Here is a 21,176-nt window from a genome sequence, read left to right as displayed (position 1 = left end):
CCATTTGCTATGCCTGTTGTGATTTTCCTTGCCCCCCGCCTTTTTTAAAGTAGGCTCCTCACCCAACGTGTGGCTCGAACTCACGACCCCAAGATTAATAAGAGTTGCATGCTCTACCAACTGAGGCAGCCAGCCAGGCGCCCCCACCATACCTTTGATTACTAAAATTTACCTTTCATCTATATATATGTTACTGCAGTAGGATCTGTAATACAGCTTTTCACATTGCAAGTTGTGACCCAGTAGTGAGTTATGAAATTAGTGTAGTGGGTGAAAACTAGCATTTTTGGATGAGTTAAATATGAAAGAAAAATAACAGTACATTACATATAGTAAGAGTAGTAAGTATTGTTTGTGTAGCCTATTTTAATTATATATTGTAGGGAAGGAAAATTTCTTTTTTTCTACTACCCTTGTAGGTTCCCTGGCTGAGGCCCTATAAATTAGACTGACAAAAGACAGATTAACAAGAGAAAAACAAGTTTATGCTTTTACACTGGAGCACTCAGATGAGTAACTCCAGGGTTGATGAGAACTTGGGCATATATAGCATCTTAGCAAAGGAACAATAAATTTTCGGAGAAGAGACAAGGGAGAAGGATTTTGAGTTCCTAGGGCTGCAAATTATGGGAAGCTAATGAGAGATAAAGGCTAAAATTTGTTATGTAGATTCCTCTGGTACCATTTCCAGGCTGATAAGGGTCTAATGTTGTGGTTAACTTTTGTCCTTTCTGGTAAAGAGAGAAGGGAGAGGACATTTGTAAATTTATGTCCTGCTTTTGGGCAAATAAGGGAGAAGGCAGAGGGCTTTTCTTTTTGCTTCTTAATTGTTGTCAGCTCAAAATAGTCCTTAAGGACTCTAAACTGGCACGTTTTGAGGTGGCATATCATGCCTCCTACAATATCTGTGCATGCATGTGCTGGGTCATGATGTAAAAACATTTCTTTTTTTCCCCTCCCCTCCCCCCAAAACATTTCTTGCGGTGAGTTACAAGGAAGGAAATGGAAAGCTATGGATTCCAATAAATTGCAAAAGCAATATGAGCTGCATGTTTTATAGTTCTTCGAACAGGCCAAGATTTTATATATTGATTTAGGGGAAGCAATAAACTTATTTCAGTTTTTTAATTAGAAATTTTTGGCTTTGTACTGTCATAAGGTAATTTTAGAATGCATTCTGAAAATTTATAAGAACTTCTGATAGAGTAAGTATTGGATTTGGCAACATTCTTGAATTGTAATGGTTTTATTGAAGATCATTGTTTACATGTGCACTAATGTGTCAGTAACAGCAGTGTCCCAATAATGAAATTCATCTATTTAAGAAAAGGCAATTTGATGAAAGGCAAATGAAATTGGGTATATATTAGTATCTTCTGATACTACTTAACGTTAGTTTGGTTATTAATCAGAAAGTGCTTACATCACAGTATCACGGAGCTTTCCATCCTCTCTAAGAAGCTGACATTTAAGGATAGAGTCAAGCTTCCTGCGTAGAATTTTTGAGTTCATTTAGTTGATTCTTATGTACCTAGTAGACAGATTTTAATTTTATACCAAAATATTTAAGATTAATACCAGTGCAATTTATTTCAGACTGAATTTAGTGGAAGCTTTTGTAGAAGATGCAGAATTGAGGCAGAGTTTACAAGAAGATTTACTTCGTCGATTCCCAGATCTTAACCGACTTGCCAAGAAATTTCAGAGACAAGCAGCAAACTTACAAGATTGTTACCGACTCTATCAGGGTATAAATCAACTTCCTAATGTTATTCGGGCTCTGGAAAAATACGAAGGTAACAATGATTTTGTTTTTGTTTTCCTTTACTCTCAATATACTTAGCACATGTGCTGTCCTTATAAAGTTGGGTCTGGTAACTCTTAAGTTTTTCTAATAACAGGTTAGTATTGACCTATAGCTACATTGCAGAAGTCAGGAATCATGAGACAACTTAGAATTTTTGCTTTTTATTTTTTTATTATTTTATTTATTTTTAAGATTTATTTATTTATTTATTTATTTGATAGAGCGAGCACACTCGCTCATGAGCAGGGGGAGAAGCAGGCTACCCGCTGAGCAGGGAGCCCAACGTGGGGCTTGATCCCACGACCCTGGGATTATGACCTGGGCTGAAGGCAGACACTTAACAACCAACTGAGCCACCCAGCGCCCCAAATTTTTGCTTTTTAGAAGTGAATTTTAGGGTAACTGGATTTATTGCACTAGCAGTGGCGGTTGACCAGAGTTCAATTGCTAAAGACTCACAGGACCCAAAATGACATTGCTTTCAAATCTATAGTTTATTAAAGGAAAAGGGTACAGTCTAGGAGTAGCACCAGGGGAAGGATAATGCGTCACAGCCAGTCTCACGGCAGGGGCCCAGGGAGGTCAGGGGCAGGCTCCTATTGTCCTTCCTTTTTTTTTTTTAAGATTTTATTTATTTGAGAGAGCGAGCAAAAGAGCACAAGCTGGGTGGGGAGCAGAGGGAGAGGGAGAAGCAGACTCCCTGCCGAGCAGGAAGCCCCATGCGGGGCCCGATCCCAGGACCTGAGATCATGACCTGAGCTGAAGGCAGATGTTTAACCCCACTGAGCCATCCAGGCGCCCCTTGTCCTTCCTTTTGAAAGGTCCTTGGTGAGGTGCACTTTCTCTCACATCAGGGACCACCAATGTGTGCAGAACACCTTGGAACTAGGGAGCTTAAAATGGAGTCTTGCTGGACTTTCTTAAGTTTTGCTGGGCATATTCCTGTTCTGTAACCAGCCTCTATAGGAGAACCCTCTGGCACTGGAAGGCCTCGCTGAAACCAGGTGCAAATTATCAATCAGAAACAGTGCTGACAAGCTGAACAAACCACCCTGATTATCCTCAGATCCATGATTACAAAACAACATGCCTTGACCAGGGATCATTGCCATAAAGGAACTTTAAGCTAATTCCAGGCCTGCTGGAGTGAACCTTTCCAGCACACCTATAAAAGAAAGTTAAGACAAAGGGTCTTTTTTTTTTTTTTTTTTTAAGATTTTATTTGAGAGAGAGAACGTGACAGAGAGCACAAGTTGGGAGGAGAGGGAGAAGCAGGCTCCCTGTGGGGCTTGATCCCAGGACTCAGATCATGACCCAAGCCGAAGGCAGCTGCTTAACCAGGCTAGCCACCCAGGCATCCCAAGACAAAGGGTCTTGATGATCTCTAACAGTTGACATCAGAATGAAGTTACCAGAATAAAGTGTGCAAAGTCACATATTAATCAATACAGTATTGGTGGATAAAATCAGCTTGCCCTTACAAGTGTAGTTTTTAACTTTTAAGTGAACGTAAGTACTAAATTATTTGTTGTAGAAACTTACGAAGTTATATACGTAATACGTAAAGCATTTTAAGTTTCAGAGTTAAAAATCACCATCCCTTAGAACTGTTAAACCTTTCAGTATTATGAGAAAGCTTTCTCTGCAGACAGACTTAAACTCAACTCTATACTGACAAGATAAAAAATAAGCATAGATTTTTTTTTTTTTTAAGATTTTATTTATTTATTTGACAGAGAGAGACAGAGCGAGAGAGGGAACACAAGCTGGGGGAGTGGGAGAGGGAGAAGCAGGCTTCCCGCCGAGCAGGGAGCTCGATGTGGGGCTCGATCCCAGGACCCTGGGACCATGACCTGAGCTGAAGGCAGACGCTTAACCGACTGAGCCACCCAGGAGCCCCAAAATAAGCATAGCTTTAATTTTAATTTTATGGTAACCTTTTCCCTTAATTATCTCGCCACGTGTGGAAGATATCTTAAGCACTTATCTTAAAGTACCACTGTATAAAGAGTATTCCCATTCTAGCCAAGGCTCCTCTTTAGACTGATGATACTTTTTTTTAAAGAAAGTCTTTTTTTTTTTTTTAAGATTTTATTTATTTATTTGACAGAGAGAGCAAGAGAGCACAAGCTGGGGGAACAGTAGGAGGGTGAGGGAGAAGCAGGCTCCCCGCCAAGCAGGGAGCCCGATGCAGGGCTCGATCCCAGGACCCTGGGATCATGACCTGAGCCGAAGGCAGATGCTTAACCATCTGAGCCACCCAGGCGCCCCTAGACTGATGACACTTAAAAGCCCTTGCATTTTGTTCCACCAAAGTGGAATTAAAGAAAATGGGTCTTAAATCTTCCCTGTGCCCACATTTCTCTAGTGTAGCTTAGGCTGCCATTTACCCTCCCTGTGCTTCAATTTCCTCATCTAGTAAAGGAAGATCTTTTACTGCTGTGCTTTTCTGATTCCATATCCTATGGCTCCATTTCAACAGGATTAACTGGGAGCACAAGGGGATTAACCAGTAGCAGGGCTATAATATCAGATTATCACAGAGATAGGATTCTAAATAATTAATTCACTCTTAGCCACTTGTATCAGCTGTTTTGAACCTTTTCTCTCCTATATCTCTTCTTTCCCACAGGAAAAAAAAAGCATCCTTGTTCCTGTGTCCTCTAGTACCTACATCTCTTTTTCACTTTCTGTTCCCAGCCAAGGTTTTAGAAAGCCTACATTTCCACCTTCCATTTGCTCAATTGCCTTCCACCCCTGACCACAGTACTGAAATGGCATTTGCTAAGTTACTTGTTGTTGCTAAATCCAGCAAACACGGTCTAGTCATTATCTTACCAGCTTTCACTGCTGAGTTTGACGGTTTTTTTCCTTCCAGTTTTATTGAGCTATAACTAACATATAACATAGTGTAGGTTTAGGTGTGCACCATGATTTGAAATATGTATGTATTGTGAAATAATTACAATGAGCTCAGTTAACATCTGTCACCTCACAGAGCTTTTTTTCTTGTGTTGAGAACTTTAAAGATCTAATCTCTTAGCAGCTTTCAAATACACAATACAGTATTTTTGACTATAAGTCACCATGCTATACATTACATCCTCAGAACTTAAATCTTACAGCTGGAAGTTTGTACCTTTTGACCACCTTCCTCCATTCCCCCCCCCCCCCCCCCGCTGCTGGCGAACACCATTCTTTTCTATTTCTGTGAGATTAATTTTATTAGATTCCACATTTAAGCGAGGTCATAAGTGCCTTTCTCTGCCTGACTTAATTCACTTAGCATAATACCCTCAGGGTCCACCATGTTGTCACAAATGGCAGGATTTCCTTCTTTTTTATGGCTGAGTAATATTCCATTGTATATATACACCACATTTTCTTTATCCATTTATCCATCGATGGACGCTTAGGTTGTTTCCATATCTTGGCAGTTGTAAGTATACTGCATTGAACAAGGGAGTGCGGATATCGCTTTGAGATAGTGATTTTCTTTCTTTTAGATACATACCAGGAAGTAGAATTGCTGGATCCTTTTTTTTTTTTTTTTTTTTTTTAAAGATTTTATTTATTTATTTGACAGAGGGAGACACAGCGAGAGAGGGAACACAAGCAGGGGGAGTGGGAGAGGGAGAAGCAGGCTTCCTGCGGAGCAGGGAGCCCGATGCGGGGCTCGATCCCAGGACCCTGGGATCATGACCTGAGCCGAAGGCAGACGTTTAACGACTGAGCCACCCAGGCGCCCCATAGAATTGCTGGATCCTTTTATAGTTTGCTTTCCCCTTAAGAGTCCTCCACCCTGGTTCTGTTTGGCCCTTTTTTCATTCAGAACCAGTAACTTAAAGCTAGAATTTTTTTTAAAGATTTTATTTATTGGGGCACCTGGGTGGCTTCGTTGGTTAAGCGACTGCTTCGGCTCAGGTCATGATCCCAGGGTCTTGGGATCAAGCCCTGCATCAGATTTCCTGCTCAGCAGGGAGCCTGCTTCTCCCTCTCTGTCTGCCGCTCCCCCTCTTGTGCTCTCCTGCTGTCTTTCTGTCAAATAAATAAAATACAAAGATATTTATTTAGAGAGTGAAAGCAAGAGAGATCACAGAGAGAGAGAGGGAGAAGCAGACTTGCCACTGAGCGGAGAGCCCGATGTGGGGCTCGATCCCAGGAGATCATGACCTGAGCCATAGGCAGACACTTAACTGACTGAGCCACCCAGGCGCCCCAAAGCTAGGATTTTTGAATGAGTTCTTAGAAGGGTCTTTACATTTTATACAAGATTCTGTGTATGTGTATTTTTTCTGGGAAAAGATCTGTAACTTTCATCAGATATTCAAAAGCATATGTAAAACCCCCCTCCCCCAAAGAGAAAAGGTAAAAAAATACAGTTGTACACATTCTTTGGGGAATCTTTCTCATTCCCTGGAATAAGCACAGAAGTTAGGAATTGGGCTTAAGAGTAGCTTGGCTCTCTTCCTCCTGCATATGTGTGGCTCAGTGTACTCAAGAGTTTTGCAACAGGTCATTAATTTCTCCTATCTTATGGTGTTTTGGGGGGTTATGCTTAAGTTATATACACCTGTGAGAGAACATAACATTATCTAAATCAAAAGCTTCACATTATCAGTTTGGCAACTGATGTTTGCCCTACAGTGTTTGAAGTCACCCAGCCTAGAGAATGTTAGAGGAGGAAGACTGTTCCAGGTGTTGTGGTGCTAAGAGCTATGTTCTTTTCTTTCTGTAAGAAACTTTGGAGGAGGTGCATGGGTGGCTCAGTCGGTTAAGCGTCTGCCTTTGGCTCAAGTCGTGATCCCAGGGTCCTGGAATCAAGTCCTACATCTGGCTCCCTGCTCAGCGGGGAGCCTGCTTCTTCCTCTCCCTCTGCGCCTCCCCTGCTTGTGCAGTCTCTCTCGCTCACCCTTTCTCTCTCTCTCAAATAAATAATTAAAATCTTAAAAAAAAAAAAAAGAAAAAAGAAACACTGAAGAGTCCAGGTGTGTCCAAGTCATTAGGAACTTAACTGTTCTGAATTTTGTCTTAAAAAACAACAGAATGGAGGCTCCTGGCTGGCTCAGTCAGTGGAGCATGCGACTCTTGATCTCAGGGTTGTGAGTTTGAGCCCCATGTTGGGTGCAGAGATTGCTTACAAACAAAATCATTAAAAGAAAACAAAAAAAGATATAAAAAAATTATTTCTAGGGATGTTTGGGTGGCTCAGCTGGTTAGGTGTCCAACTCTTGGTTTTGGCTTAGGTCATGATCTCAGGGTCGTGAGATCCAGCTCGAAGCCAGCTACGTGCTGAGTGTGGAGCCACCTTGAGGTTGTCCTCTCCCTCTACCTCTGCCCCTCGTGCCCATATGCACTCGCTCAAAAAAAATTTTTTTGTGTGTATTAGTATATTGCTTCAGATTATGTTCTCCTATCTTACGGTGTTTTTGGTTTTTGATTAAGTCTAGGTTTAAAGTTACATTAACGTTATTCCTGAAAAAAATAAATAAAAATAAGTTCAGAGACAGCAGAGGGCAGCAGCGGCTTAGAAAGCAGACTTGCATTGAGTAATGGAAGGTTTACTCTAAATCATCTTCCTCCTCTAAGAAGTCGTTATTTAAAAAATATACTTGGCTTCCCTTATCCCTTGTAGCTTCTTTTCTTCATTTTTAATTTTTTTTAAAGTAAAAATTCAGTTTATTCATCGGTTTATGACACAGTACACAAGAGACAAAGTGTTTCACATCATAGATTTCACTCCCAACTCTTGGAATGTTCATTTCTTTGGCTAAAAGGAGAGACTAGACACGAGAGGCGGCAATGCTTAAGCAACTGAAATAAGGATGGGGAGGGCGATGCTAATGTCATCCTCACAGGGCTATTTTCTAGAACCGTTAGCTGGAAACAAAGGAGCACCACTCCTGGATGCTCATCTGTCGTTGGCCTCAGTCATCCCCACCACACAGGTACCGCAGCACTTCTGATAGTCCACCTTCGTGTCTTGCTGAGTGTAGTACAGGGACTTGTACTCTCTCTTGAATTCAGACCTAATTTTCAACATGTCCACTTCACTGAGAGAGACCATGATTCTAATCAGGACTTTATTGCGAGTCCCCTTGCCTTTCATGGAGTCATACAGTCGGTCAGCAAAATACAGCGGCTTGTTCTGAATGCATGGGACAAGGTTCAGGAAAGCGTTTTCCAGGTCTCCTTTGACCTCCTTGATGCTCTCCAGCATGTCATAAGGGCTGTAGCTCTTGTACCTATCAGATACTCCACTCAGTCATGATGTTGATCCACTTGGGCACACCAGTTCCTTTCCTCTTCACTCCAGCATCATAGAGATCCCAGGCATCTTGGTCAATCAGTTCATAATCAATGACAGAGCCATCCTCTGCTCTTCTACCCTTTCACAGGCAGCCATCAGCTTGAGGAAGTCACCAGATGTGTCAGACACGATGTCCCTCTCCAGATGAGTCTTACACATTTCTTTGTAGACTCTCTTAATTTCCTGAAGCTCTTGGTTGGTCCTTGAGCAGATGATCTCAGTTAGGGAGTCCTCATCAGTCCCCAGTCCCTTCATGGAGGCTTTCAGCTCAGAAGCATCATACTGAGCAGGTGTTTTCAATAGGCCCAAAATCACGGTCTCCAGGTGTCCAGACAAGGCTGACTTCGGTGCTGATGCAAGTTCCTTTTTGGTCCTTCTCTGGTAGGCAAAGGCAACATCCTGTCTCTGTTCATTGCTGCGGTTGGTCAAAATGTTGACAATGGTGACCTCATCCACATCTTTGGTCTTGATGGCTGTTTCAATGTTCAGAGCATCACGCTCAGCATCAAAATTGGTGTATGCTTTGACCAGCCCATATTCACTTGGGGGCATGGAGTGATCACCCTCCAAGCTGAACTTGTAGAGAATTTTGTGAATACTAGACATTTTGAAGGAAGCTGGGCCCGGCGCTGAGAGCTGCAAGCGTCCCCAGTTGTAGAGCCCCCTTGTAGCTTTTAAAATTAAAAAGTTGAGACAAAACCTAGAATAATGGTATTGTGCATTTAGGGTAAATTTCTGATAGTGCTTAAAACAACTCCTCTAAATATCTAGTTTTTTTTTTTTTTTTTTTTAAGATTTTGTTTATTTATTTGACAGAGACACAGTGAGAGAGGGAACACAAGCAGGGAGGGTGGGAGAGGGAGAAGCAGGCTTCCCACCGAGCAGGGAGCCTGATGCGGGGCTCGATCCCAGGATCCTGGGACCATGACCTGAGCCGAAGGCAGACGCTTAACGACTGAGCCACACAGGCGCCCCTATCTAGATTATTTTATTGGTAAATTTGATTCTAACAGCCATCACACTGAGGCACATAACTTTTCCCTCTTCCCATATCCAATTATTCATGTTTCTGTTTAATTTCTTCTTAAAAACCTCACATTTGTTATTTTCCCTCCCCTGGTCTGTGCATCCTCCTCAGTGAATTCATAGTAATGTTTCCTAGCTCATCTGATCATGTCATTTCTTCTTCAGTTCAGAACACATTAATTGCTTTCTCTGACCTGTAGGACCAGAGGGGCCTTGTCTGCATTTTAACCGCAAGTAATTATTTACTGACAAATTACTTTTCCAAGAAGGTTGTACTCATTTCCAGTTCTAGTCAAAAGATTTTTTTTTTTTAAGATTTTATCCATTCATTTGACACACAGCACAAGCAGGGGGAGCGGCAGGCAGAAGGAAGGGGAGAAGCAGGCTCCCCGTTGAGCAGGGAGCCCAATGTGGGGCTCCATCCCAGGAGCCTGAGATCATGACCTGAGCTGAAGGCAGATGCTTAACTGCCTAAGCCACCCAGGCGCCCCTCCAGTCACAAGATTTATAAGAAAATTTCTTTAGGGACGCCTGGTAAAGCGTGTGTCTCTTCATCTAGGCACCAGGCAGGCACCCCGTAGAATCACCCTTTTAGAACAAGAGATGCTCCTAGTGCTCTTAACACTTGGGAAATTACAAGAGTTTATAGGAGCTCTGTGCCAGGAACTGGGGGCAGAGACGGATATGTTTTCTGTTATCTCCCAGGGACTACTAGCACAGGTGTAAAATGATACTCATAAATAATCAGTGGAATCAGAAGAAAAAGTCATTGTAGAAGAGAAAAGTACTCTTTTGTCAAAATGACAGTCGTAATAAAGGAAAATGAGGGGTGGTGTCAGAGAAAGTATTACTAGCAAATGGGGGAACCGAGACAAGTGGTTGTACTTAAGAAGAGGGATGACGGTGGCTAGAGAAACAGACAAGAGAGGGTGAGTGAAGGAAGCAGGCGGTGGCCATGAGGAAGGATGAGAGGCCATACTGCAGAGTGGCTGACAGCAGGGAAGGAAGAGCAGAGATGACCTTGCACCCAGGGTCATCATTCAGAGTGATTTAATTACTTAGCCATTTTACCATGATTCACCTGCACTTCTACTTCTGTTGGCTTCTTCGTTTAATTTGGGAATTTGTTGGCTCCAGCCTCATATTTGTGTGAACACTTAAACTTTGATTAGCAGTATCTTGTCCTCATTTTTTCACTTACCTGGACTTTTAAATACATTTCATAAATACATTAAAGGGGTCAGGTAAAGTTTAATTATGCTTAATAAAACTTTGAGGTTGAAATTAATACAAAGAATTTATGTAAAATTAGTCAAGGAAATGTAGGCATAGAATAAGTTGTTTAAATTTTTGTTAATTGAAACTCATGTCTTTTTATTATCATTTACCAAAATATTTAATAGAATAAAATGTTAATGCCAGCTTTATAATTAATTTAGACTTCAGATTGATGTTCTCAGTCATGGACTATATGAACACAAGTCTGATGTAGCAGACTTGTGACTAGTGCCAGGCCTTGGCTCTGAGGTTAGTGTCAGTAGGGCATGTGTAAGGAGGCACTTCTATCTGCTGTCCAGAACTAGCCTGTAGTTTGTTTTGATTTTAGTGTTGCTTGCTCATTTAACTTAATTAGACAGTCTCATAGTCATTTTCTTTTTTTTTTTTTAACTTAAAAAAATTTTTTTTGAGTATAGTTGACACACAGTGATATATGAGTTTCAGGTATACAACGTAGTAACTCAGCAACTCTGTATGTTATGCTGTGCTCACCACGAGTATAGCCACCATCTGTCACCCTGAACACTATTACAGTACCATTGCCTACATTCCCTATGCTGTACCTTTCATCTCTGTGATTTATTCATTCCGTAACTGGACACCTGTATCTCCTACTCCCCTTCACCCATTTTATCCATCTCCCCACTCCCACCCCTCTGGGCACCACCAGTTTGTTCTCTGTATTTATGGGTCTGTTTCTGCTTTTTGCTTGTTTATTCGTTTTGTTTTTTAGATTCCACATATAAGTGAAATCATACATTTGTTTTTCTCAGTCTGACTTGTTTCACTTAGCATAATACCCTCTAGATCCATCCATGTTGTCACAAATGGCAGGATCTCATCCTTTTTTTTTAATGACTGAGTGATAATCCTGTGTGTGTGTGTGTGTGTACACATACGTACCACATCATTTTTTTTCCCTAACTTTTTTAAGATTTTATTTATTTGGCAGAGAGTGAGAGAGCACAAGCAGGGGGAACGACAGGCAGAGGGAGAAGCAGGCTCCCCGCTGAGCAAGGAGCCCGATGTGGGGCTGGATCTCAGGACCCTGGGATCATGACCCAAGCCAAAGGCAGACGCTTAACCGGCTGAGCCACCCAGGCGTCCCAGTACCACATCTTCTTTATTCTATTCAGCTGTCAGTGGACACTTAGGTTGCTTCCATATCTTGGCTATTGCAGATAATGCTGTAAACAGAGGGTGCATGTATCTTTTCAAATTAGTGTTTTTGTTTTCTTTGGGTAAAAAATACCCAGTAGTGGAATTACTGGATCATATAGTATTTATATTTTAATTTTTTGAGGCGCCTCCATACTGTTTTCCACAATGGCTACACCAGTTTACATTCCCACCAACAGTGCATAAAGGTTCCTTTTTCTCCACATCCTCACCAACATTTGTTACTTCTTGTCTTATTTATTCTAGCCATTCAATAGGTATAAGGTGATAATCTGTTGTGGTTTTGATTTGTGTTTCCCTGACGATTAATGATATTGAGCATCTTTTCATGTGTCTCTTGGCCATTTGTATGTCTTCTTTGGAAAAATATCTATTCAGGTCCTCTGCCCATTTTTAATTGGATTGTTTTTTTGGTCTTGAGTTGTAGAAGTTCTTTTTATATATTTTGGATATTAACCCCTTAATGGGTATATCATTTGCAAATATATTCTCCCATTTGGTAGGTTGCCATTTTGTTTTGTTGATGGTTTCCTTCACTGCAAAAGCTTTTTATTTTGGTATAGTCCCAGTCAACTTTTGCTTTTGCTTCCCTTGCCTTAGGAGACATGTCTAGAAAACAGTTGCTGTAGCCAGTGTCAAAGAAATTACTGCCAATGTTTTCTTCTAGGAGTTTTATGGTTTCATGTTTCACAGTTAGGGCTTTAATCCATTTCGAGTTTATTTTTGTGTATGCTGTCAGCAACTTCAAGAAGTTACAATAAATCTTTTAGTGGCTGGCAGTGAATTGGAGTTCCTACAGAAATTATTTAATGGGGGCGCCCGGATGGCTCAGTCGTTAAGCGTCTGCCTTCGGCTCGGGTCGAGAGAGAGACACAGCGAGAGAGAGAACACAAGCACGGGGAGTGGGAGTGGGAGAAGCAGGCTTCCCGCGGAGCAGGGAGCCCAATGCGGGGCTCGATCCCAGGATCCTGGGACCATGACCCGAGCCGAAGGCAGATGCTTAATGACTGAGCCACCCAGGCGCCGCAATAAATAAAATCTTAAAAAAAAAAAATTATTTAATGATTTGATTTACTTGGACATTTCATATTTTGGTGCACTTAGGAAGCTAACAATTATTTCCTTGTGTCATCTTGAGTATGCTTGCTAGATGAGTGTTGTGTGTATCAGAACTAATGACCAGTGATTGCTTCACCAGTCCCTTGCTTCCTTCCTTCAAGTCATTCATTCAACAGTTAATTTGTTCCAGATATTGTTCTAGGAGGTACAACAGTACATGTGACAGTTAATGTCCCTGTTCTTATGGAGGGTCAGCAATAGTGGAAGGATAGAGGGAGACAGACAATAAACATCAGTGAGCAAGAATTTCAAGTAGTAATAAGTACAGTAAAGGAAGTATAATATATTGATATGATAGAGTGACTTGGCTGGGGCCAGGGAGACACTCGATCTTTTGGTCAAGGATGGTCTCTGTGGAATTGCTGTCTGAGTTCCACAACTTGATTGATAAGGAGCCAGCTGTTTAAGATCTGGGGGGAGGCTAGTGGGACCAGCTAGTGCAAGTGCCTAAGGCTTGTTGACAGAGCGAGGGAAGGCTAGAATGGTCAAGCATAGAGATAGAGAATAAGGGCCATGTTATGAGTAGAGGCCAGAGAGGTAAGGCCTATTTGAGGTTTTTAACTTTTTGTGTGCTGTGGACCCTAAATAAAGTCTATGAACCCCTCTTCAGAATAGTGTTTTTAAATGCATAAAGTAATACAGACTTGCAGAAGAAACCAATTATATTGAAACACACTTATCAAAATATAAAACAAACTTGATAAAGAAATAAATACTTTTTACTAATGCATTAAATAACATGATCTGAGTGAAGCCCTACTAAGGTCTTAAGTTTTGAACTAATAATGAATTTAAATGATACTTAAAATTATCTCCCAAAACTGTAATATGATATGAAAATATATCTGGGATTTTGATTGATGACAAAGACATAGGTACTGGGAATACTACTGTGGTGTATTGCACACATTAATAATGGAAGGAGGTGTCAGATTGTAGTTAGATGTTAGAGAAAATGAATTTGGAATTTTTTTCTGTGTTTATGTATTACTTTGAATTTAAGGGTCTGTAGTCCTTGCGTGAAGACCCTAAATAGATTGTGTAGGGCCTTTTAGGCTGTGATAACTAGTGAAAAATGGAGTTTATAAAAAAACAATTGGTGTCCATCACTTGATGAATGGATAAATAAAATGTGCTATATCTGTATAATGTGATATATCCGTCAATAAAAAGAAATGAAGTACGGATGCATGGTGCCACATAGATGAACCTTGAAAACATTATGCTAAGTGAAAAAGGTCACAGTATCATATGATCCATTTATGTGAAATATGCAGAATAGGCAGATCTATAGATACAGAAGTGGATTAGAGGTTGCCTGGGCTTGGAGGAGTGCCCGGAGGTTGGAGGGTAATGGTAAGTTACTGCTAATGGGTACAGGTTTCCCTTTTTTTTTTTTTTTTAAGATTTTATTTATTTATTTGAGAGAGAGAATGAGATAGAGAGAGCATGAGAGGGGGGAGGGTCAGAGGGAGAAGCAGACTCCCTGCTGAGCAGGGAGCCTGATGTGGGACTCGATCCCAGGACTCCAGGATCATGACCTGAGCCGAAGGCAGTCGCTTAACCAACTGAGCCACCCAGGCGCCCGGGTTCCCTTTTTCTTTGACAGCGGTGACAGTGTTCGAAAATGGATCATAGTAGTCGTTCACACAAATCTGTGAATAAACTAAAAACCATTGGATTTTACACTTTAAGATGGAGAGTTGTTTGGTATATGAATTATATCTCAGTAAAGCTGTTATTTTTAATTCAAAAAACTATAACCATTTGGGGGAAAAAAAAACCCAGTTGGAAATTGACAGCTGGGGCTCAGCACAAATTATAGGTAGGGGAAAGAATTCAAGATGTTAGTGAAAGTTTGCAGGATAGGGAGCAGGTGAGCTCAGAAGGGGCCTATTGACTCTGAGAAGAGCTGCAGCAAGGTGGGCCTGTGTGTTTGAGGGACCCGAGGACATGTTGAGGATGACAGGTTCTGAAGGTTGTACAGGTATTTCTGTGATAATACCGTGTGTTTATTCTTAGCAAACTTAACTTTCTTCAGTGTCGTGTGCTAGAAAACATAACAAAAAATGGAGTTAAGGTAGACCTCAAAGTATATGAAAATTTTAAAATGATAGCAAAAGCATTAGCAAACTTTAATGAAACAGTAGCCTACATACATGTCCATTGCATTTGTACCCAGTACGAGCATCAGGTGACTCTTTGCATGAAGCCTTAAAGTCTAGGGTTCTTGTTCCTCCTTTGAGATGCCCTGTAAGGCTGTTTGCTTCTAATAAAGGTCATTTTCACAAAAGTTAAACATCCAAACCAGGGTAGAGAATTTAGTTTAAAAAAAAAAAATTCTGGGGCGCCTGGGTGGCTCAGATGGTTAAGCGTCTGCCTTCGGCTCGGGTCGTGATCCCAGAGTCCTGGGATCGAGCCCTGCATCGGGCTCCCTGCTCGGCGGAGAGCCTGCTTCTCCCTCTCCCTCTGCCTGCTTCTTCCCCTGCTTGTACACTCTCTCTCTCTGTCAAAAATAAATAAAATCTTTAAAAAAAAAAAAAAAATTCTTTTAAACACCAGCGAATGTTTTTGTACTTTTCATCTATACTCTGCTTTTCTTTGTGTCTTAGCATAGTGGTAAGTACACTGGCCAGTAGGCCAACTACTCCGAGGTCCTCACATATTGCTAAGTTTACTCTTTAATTGTGTGAAAGCTTGCCCTTGATTGCTTCAGAACACTAATGGGCTAGGAAAAAATCATTTGTGAACCAGTGCCACCTCCGCGCCTTGCTTCCATTATTCCCCTGTTTACCAATAGCATATGAACTAGCTAATTCAGAATAAAGAACCAGGCGTTGAAGCACAACAGACATTATGTGGTCAAAGTGTTGTTTAGAGACTGTCTAAATGATGTTTCACACATATGTACTATTTTCTAAATATGTGTAGATGCTGTTGTGATGAATAAAACGTGAATTCTTAAAATAATTTTGCTGACTTCGTAGTAGCTTTTCATCGTTTTCTCAATTAAGAGCTACTGCTACTTCTAGAAAAGGTTAGGAACTATTGCTTTGGAACAAAATGCAGTAGGCTAGAGATCATTTGCAGAATACTTGTAAAAGAATTTATTGGAGATCAGAAAAAAAAAAAAAATCCTTGTAGTGTAACCAATAACAATACATGGTAACTGTAGCTGAGCTCCTGTTAAGTGTCAAGCATATTATGTTAAGTGTTATGTAAAGTTACCTCATTTATTCCTCTTCTGGGTTGCTGTTGTCATTACTCCTGTTGACCCGGGAAAGGGGCTCAGAGTAACATGTTCCAGATCACAGAGCCAGTAGGCAGCAGAGTTGGGGTTGGCACCCAGGTCTGTACTCATGCCTTTCACACTATAGCCTCTGCTGCTTCACTTACTCCTCATACAGTTCCCTAGCATGTGCTCTTAAATAGCATCAAGTAAAGTGCCAGTGTAAATACTTGGCTTGATTTAATCTCTGTTAATTGGAACACTGTATTAATGGAAATTGGGGATATAAGGTAAGTTAGAGGCATTTTATTTTAATGACTTGGACTTCGGGTTATTAAATCTGTGAAGAAATACAGTTCATTTAGTTGTAATTAATTTCATGTTTCTGCATCTCTAGTGTTCTTTATGAAGGAGATTACAGACAGGTAGGGAGGCAGTGTTTTATTAGGAAGCTCTGAGTGCCAGATGATCTCCCTTCCTATAAAATAAATACTAAACACATTTGAATTAAAATATGGGAGTAAATAGTAGCTTTGGAGACCTGCTGCACTACTTGTGCTTTTTGGATCACATGCTGTTTATTATCTCAGTTGAATTTTTATGATGTGTGGTCTTGCATTTTTCAAAATAGGACCATTTTATTTTATTATTTTTTGCTTTCTTTTAGGAAAACACCAGAGTTTATTGTTGGCAGTTTTTGTCACTCCTTTTATTGATCTTCGTTCTGATTTCTCCAAATTTCAGGAAATGATAGAAACAACTTTAGATATGGATCAGGTATGTAATCTACTCTTGAATTTAAGCAGCGAAGTATTTTTGAAATGCATGTCAAAACTTTTCAGATTTTCTTTTTTTCGTATTTAATTTTGGCATTTTTATGAGGCACCTTTGAGATCGTGGACATAAGATTAAATGATGGGGCAAGTTTGTTGTTTTCTTAAAAATAATAATTGTTTTAGTGGATGAAGAAAGATTAACAGGAAATGAATGTTGGGCATAACTGGCCTGATTAAAGGAAATCTCACAAGTAAAAGATTTCACATATGCAGTCTGAATTTTGTTTTAATTTCAAGAGAGAAGGAAAATTGTAGTCACTGAAAAAGAGAAGATAAAGGTAAATATGGAACACAAGAGAAGGCAACTTCTCCTTTATTTTCGATGTAGGAAAGTGTTTGGGGGAAGAGGATAGAATATGTGTGTATCTCCTAAATAGTTGTTGATATAACTAAAAAGTTAACCATACTCTAAATACTGTTTAGTTCCAAATTCTTGTTAGTTGAGAAGAGCATTTAGGGTGTAAGTGATCTGTGTCCTCAGGTTTATAACAATATTAAGCAGTAATTTATATATAAATATAAAGTGGGAATAGTTTCTGAAATAGTTGAAAATATCCTTGTATGAAAATGAAATTGAAAGCAAATTTATCAAATGGTAAAATTTACTGTCAAAAGTTTGTAGAACAAATTTAATATGGGGCCATTAAATGTAGGGTTTTTCAATTTTATGACTTTAAAAATAATACCTTTAAAATTTTCTACACTAAATTTTCTGTCAAAAATGATCATGCAGGGAATATGTGCTCTCACATCATTCATATTAAAGTAATAGTTTGGTTTGCTAATTGTTAGATTCTTTGCATTCTTAATAATTGGATTTGGGTTAATGTTTGCCCTATGGGATGTCGATTTATTTTGTTTTTACTGGATCGTTAACTGAGGTTTAAAACAGTCAAACCTCATTTACTCTGTGCTCTTTGGGTTTAGAAATCCATGCATATGCATATATAGGATAGATGCTTTACTTTCCTGGTACTGTTTTGTCAGTGATAGGCCCAAGCAGCCAAAAAACTTGCATTGTTTGCCCCTCATTTGGGAAAACTTGCATTTTAGCTATTGTGACCTTTGTAATGTTGCTCTTAGTGGAATGATTTTAGGTGTACAACTTTCAGATCAGTGGCGGGCAGAAATACTGCTCACAGACATGCTGAAATCGCCTCTGCTACCAGGAGCTGGGGATGTGGCCTTTCCTGTGATGGGGCAGAGCTGGATATTTGTAAATGGTCTTTATTTATTTTTTAAAGTTTTTATTTATTTATTGGGGGAGGGGGACAAGCACACTCCTCACTGAGGACCCTGAGATCATGACCTGAGCTGAAACCAAGAGTCAGATGCTTAACTGACTGAGCCACCCAGGCGCCCCTGTAAACATCTTTAAATGAAAGCATGTAAAGGTGTAGTTAATAAAAGCTCTGACTAAAATAGGGAGGTGGGAAGGCAAGAATCAGAGTGTTTCATTGTCTCTGCAGCTTAGCTTTGCTGAAATGCTGCAGTTGATTTTGCCCTTTGTGGCGAACTTTATTCTTCTAAAAGTTGCCATGCTTTTAATATTGTGGGTCTCAAATGTAAGCATGTATCAGAACCACCTGGTGGGCTTGCTGAAACAGATTGCTGGGCTCCCTCCCCAGAATGAGAATCTTTCAGTCTGGGGTGGGGCTAGAAAATTTGCATTTCTCACATGTACCCAAATGATGCTGCTTGTCTGCGGACCACACTTTGAGAACTACTTGCTAATAAAATAAATTACTCCTAATAAATTAGGAATGCAATCGTATTTCAAAGTGAGAATGAGCATGTGATTTCTTTTCACCAATATGCAGCCTGCTGCAAGCGCTGTGCTCTTGGGCAGTCACTGAGCATTATCTGGCCAGAAGTTGGTGTGTATAAATTGGGAGTGTTCAAGAGTTTCTTAAAATTTGTAGCCCCTCTGTCAGTATACAGATCTTCTGTTGAAGACCCCATGCAGCTGCCTTTTTATCTGGGTCATCACATTCACAGCCTGCCCAATAGATGTGGAGGCCCTGCCTAATAGGACCTTTCTTCTCCCTCTTCCACTCTTGGACAGTAAAAGCTATCTCCTGCAGTAAGCATTTTGTTTGCATTATATACAAGATTATTAGCCATTACTATGATAATTACAAAAAGCAGCAGGATGATAAAGTGTTGGATACTTTTGTTTCATATTACGCCTTTTGATTTACTCCCTCCCTACCTTCTGGCCTTCCATCCCTCCTGTCATGCAGTATTTTGACCACATAGATCCAGCCCTTGGGATACATACCTACTGGCAGCAAATAAGCCAAAATGATGATGGACCAAAATACCAGAATGTAAATTTTTAAAGTGTTTTCTTTATTTGAAGCTTTTCTACTTATGAAGGTAACACATACTATTAGAACAAGTGAAACAAAATGATACAAAGAAGTATAGAGGCAAAAGTGACCATTCTTCCCTCTTCAGATGAACAGTGTTGGCAACCTGGTGGGCTTCCTCCAGCTCCATTATACTCTTTCCTTATTGTGGGTTAAGATTTTTTACTTTGATCTGAAATACTTGACACATATCTGTTAAACTAGACTATACTGTGACTTTGAAATAGTGTTAATTCTCGAATAATGCTATGGGATTAGAGTGTTGTAAGATTTTGTGTCTGGGAAGAGTGGATTTTAGGAAGGCAAGCAGTGCAATTATATGGATATAGGCTGGAAAAGAAGAGGTCATTTGTCCTAATTTCATTGCTGTCACTTAAGATTATAACAAACCTTAATTTCTTTTTTTTTTTTTTTTTAAAGATTTTATTTATTTATTTGAGAGAGTGAGAATGAGAGAGAGAGAGAGAGCATATGAGAGGGAGGAGGGTGAGAGGGAGAAGCAGACTCCCTGCTGAGCAGGAAGCCCGATGCGGGACTCGATCCTGGGACTCCAGGATCATGACCTGAGCCGAAGGCAGTCGCTTAACCAACTGAGCCACCCAGGCGCCCACAAACCTTAATTTCTTAATCTGAAAGTAGAACATTAAGTAGTTAACTTTGTAGGGGAGAAAAAACTTTTTTTCCTGTTCTCTTCTGTTCATTGTTTGGAGGTCTGCTAATTAAACTGATAAACAGATTAGCAAGAGAACAGATTTTTGAGTTCACAGAAAAGTGTGAGTCAAGGAGGCTGTTAGAATTTGGGGCTTATATACTGTTGGGGAATAGAGAGGGAAAAGGGGCACTTAGGGGAAGACAAATGACTTTTAGGAGTGATTTATGAGCCCTTTGGAGAATAGATGGAAGATATAATTTTGACTTCCTTGGTTGTGAAACTTCTGGGAGGGGATTTACAACAACTGAGTTCTTTTGGGAAGCTCTGCTTTTAGGGAGATAAGAGGGTTCAGAAACAAAGTCTATTCTCGGATGCTTTCATCTTGGAATAATTTTTATGCCACTATGGCATATTCTGGACCCCTCATCAACATTAAGTACTGTGTCAATAAGATAAGAGTTGTGGATTTCCTTTTTTTTTTCCCCCCTCTGAGTAGACTGTTTGAGGTTAAACTCAGTATCAGTCAGGACTCTTTATTTTGCACATAACTTAAACCTCAGTACACCCTGGTTTATGAAATTAGAAGTCTAGAAATAGGGTAGGCTTTAATGTAGAGTTGCTTGATCCAGCAGCTCAATGATACCATCCAAAGGACCTAATTTCTTGAACTCTTCTATCTTTGTGATTTGAATTTCAGCTAAATGCAGGTTCCTCTTTGGACCTAGGTTGGCTGCCTACCAGTAGCAATTCATGCAACGTTCCAAGGAAGAGTCCTGCAAGTTGCCTTGTTGGGACCATTTAAGCAGTGATTGTGGCCAGGGATATAGAATGTGATGATGGGCCTAAGATAACTAGGGGTGGGTTATCCCTCTATTGGAGATACAGAAAATGAGAGAGCACTACTGGGAAGGGGGTAGAAGGGGAATGACTGTGGTATAGACAACCAGTCATGTCTACTAAGATACAGTCCTGTAACTAAAGGCTTTCATGTTTTATAGTGTGATGCTGTCTTTTAAATAAATATGATTCCTAGTTAAAACCTGCTCTAGATTCTCTAGGGAATCAGCTTAATATAATATCTTCTTTATTCCGTTATAAACCTTTAAACTTATCTTGGGTTATAAAGTGAATTCAACCCTTCACTGTCATTGTAGATACTTGTAATGAATTTATGCATTTAAATTACATGACTCAGAACTACTTTGAACAAACCTCAGAGGATAGCAATCATTTCATGTATGATTTCTGAAAGCTTTACTCATGTTTTCCAGCTGTGCACTTAAGGAGCTTAAGTGGTGAAGGGAGCAGTCATTTACATGCATGGTTGGGTTAATTTGTCTTTTTTCCTAGGCTTAGCTTTGTATCTAA

At 40.2% G+C, this 21,176-nt stretch overlaps 1 protein-coding gene and 1 pseudogene across 1 annotated transcript in view; one reads left to right on the top strand and one right to left on the bottom strand.

The window, feature by feature from the left end:
- The window catches only part of MSH2 (mutS homolog 2), a 77,462-nt gene that overhangs the window by 32,826 nt on the left and 23,460 nt on the right, over window positions 1-21,176 (top strand). Inside the window, exons 7-8 of the mRNA XM_036121649.2 lie at window positions 1,597-1,796; window positions 16,616-16,725. Coding sequence (XP_035977542.1) covers window positions 1,597-1,796; window positions 16,616-16,725 — 310 coding nt within the window. The remainder of the gene's footprint in view (window positions 1-1,596; window positions 1,797-16,615; window positions 16,726-21,176) is intronic.
- LOC118554272 (annexin A2 pseudogene) lies at window positions 7,735-8,948 on the bottom strand (annotated as a pseudogene).

This window comes from Halichoerus grypus, chromosome 10, assembly GCF_964656455.1.
Source record: "Halichoerus grypus chromosome 10, mHalGry1.hap1.1, whole genome shotgun sequence".
NCBI lineage: Eukaryota > Metazoa > Chordata > Mammalia > Carnivora > Phocidae > Halichoerus > Halichoerus grypus.
Note: the sequence above shows the minus strand (reverse complement) of the source record. Positions and strands in the feature narration are given on the sequence as shown.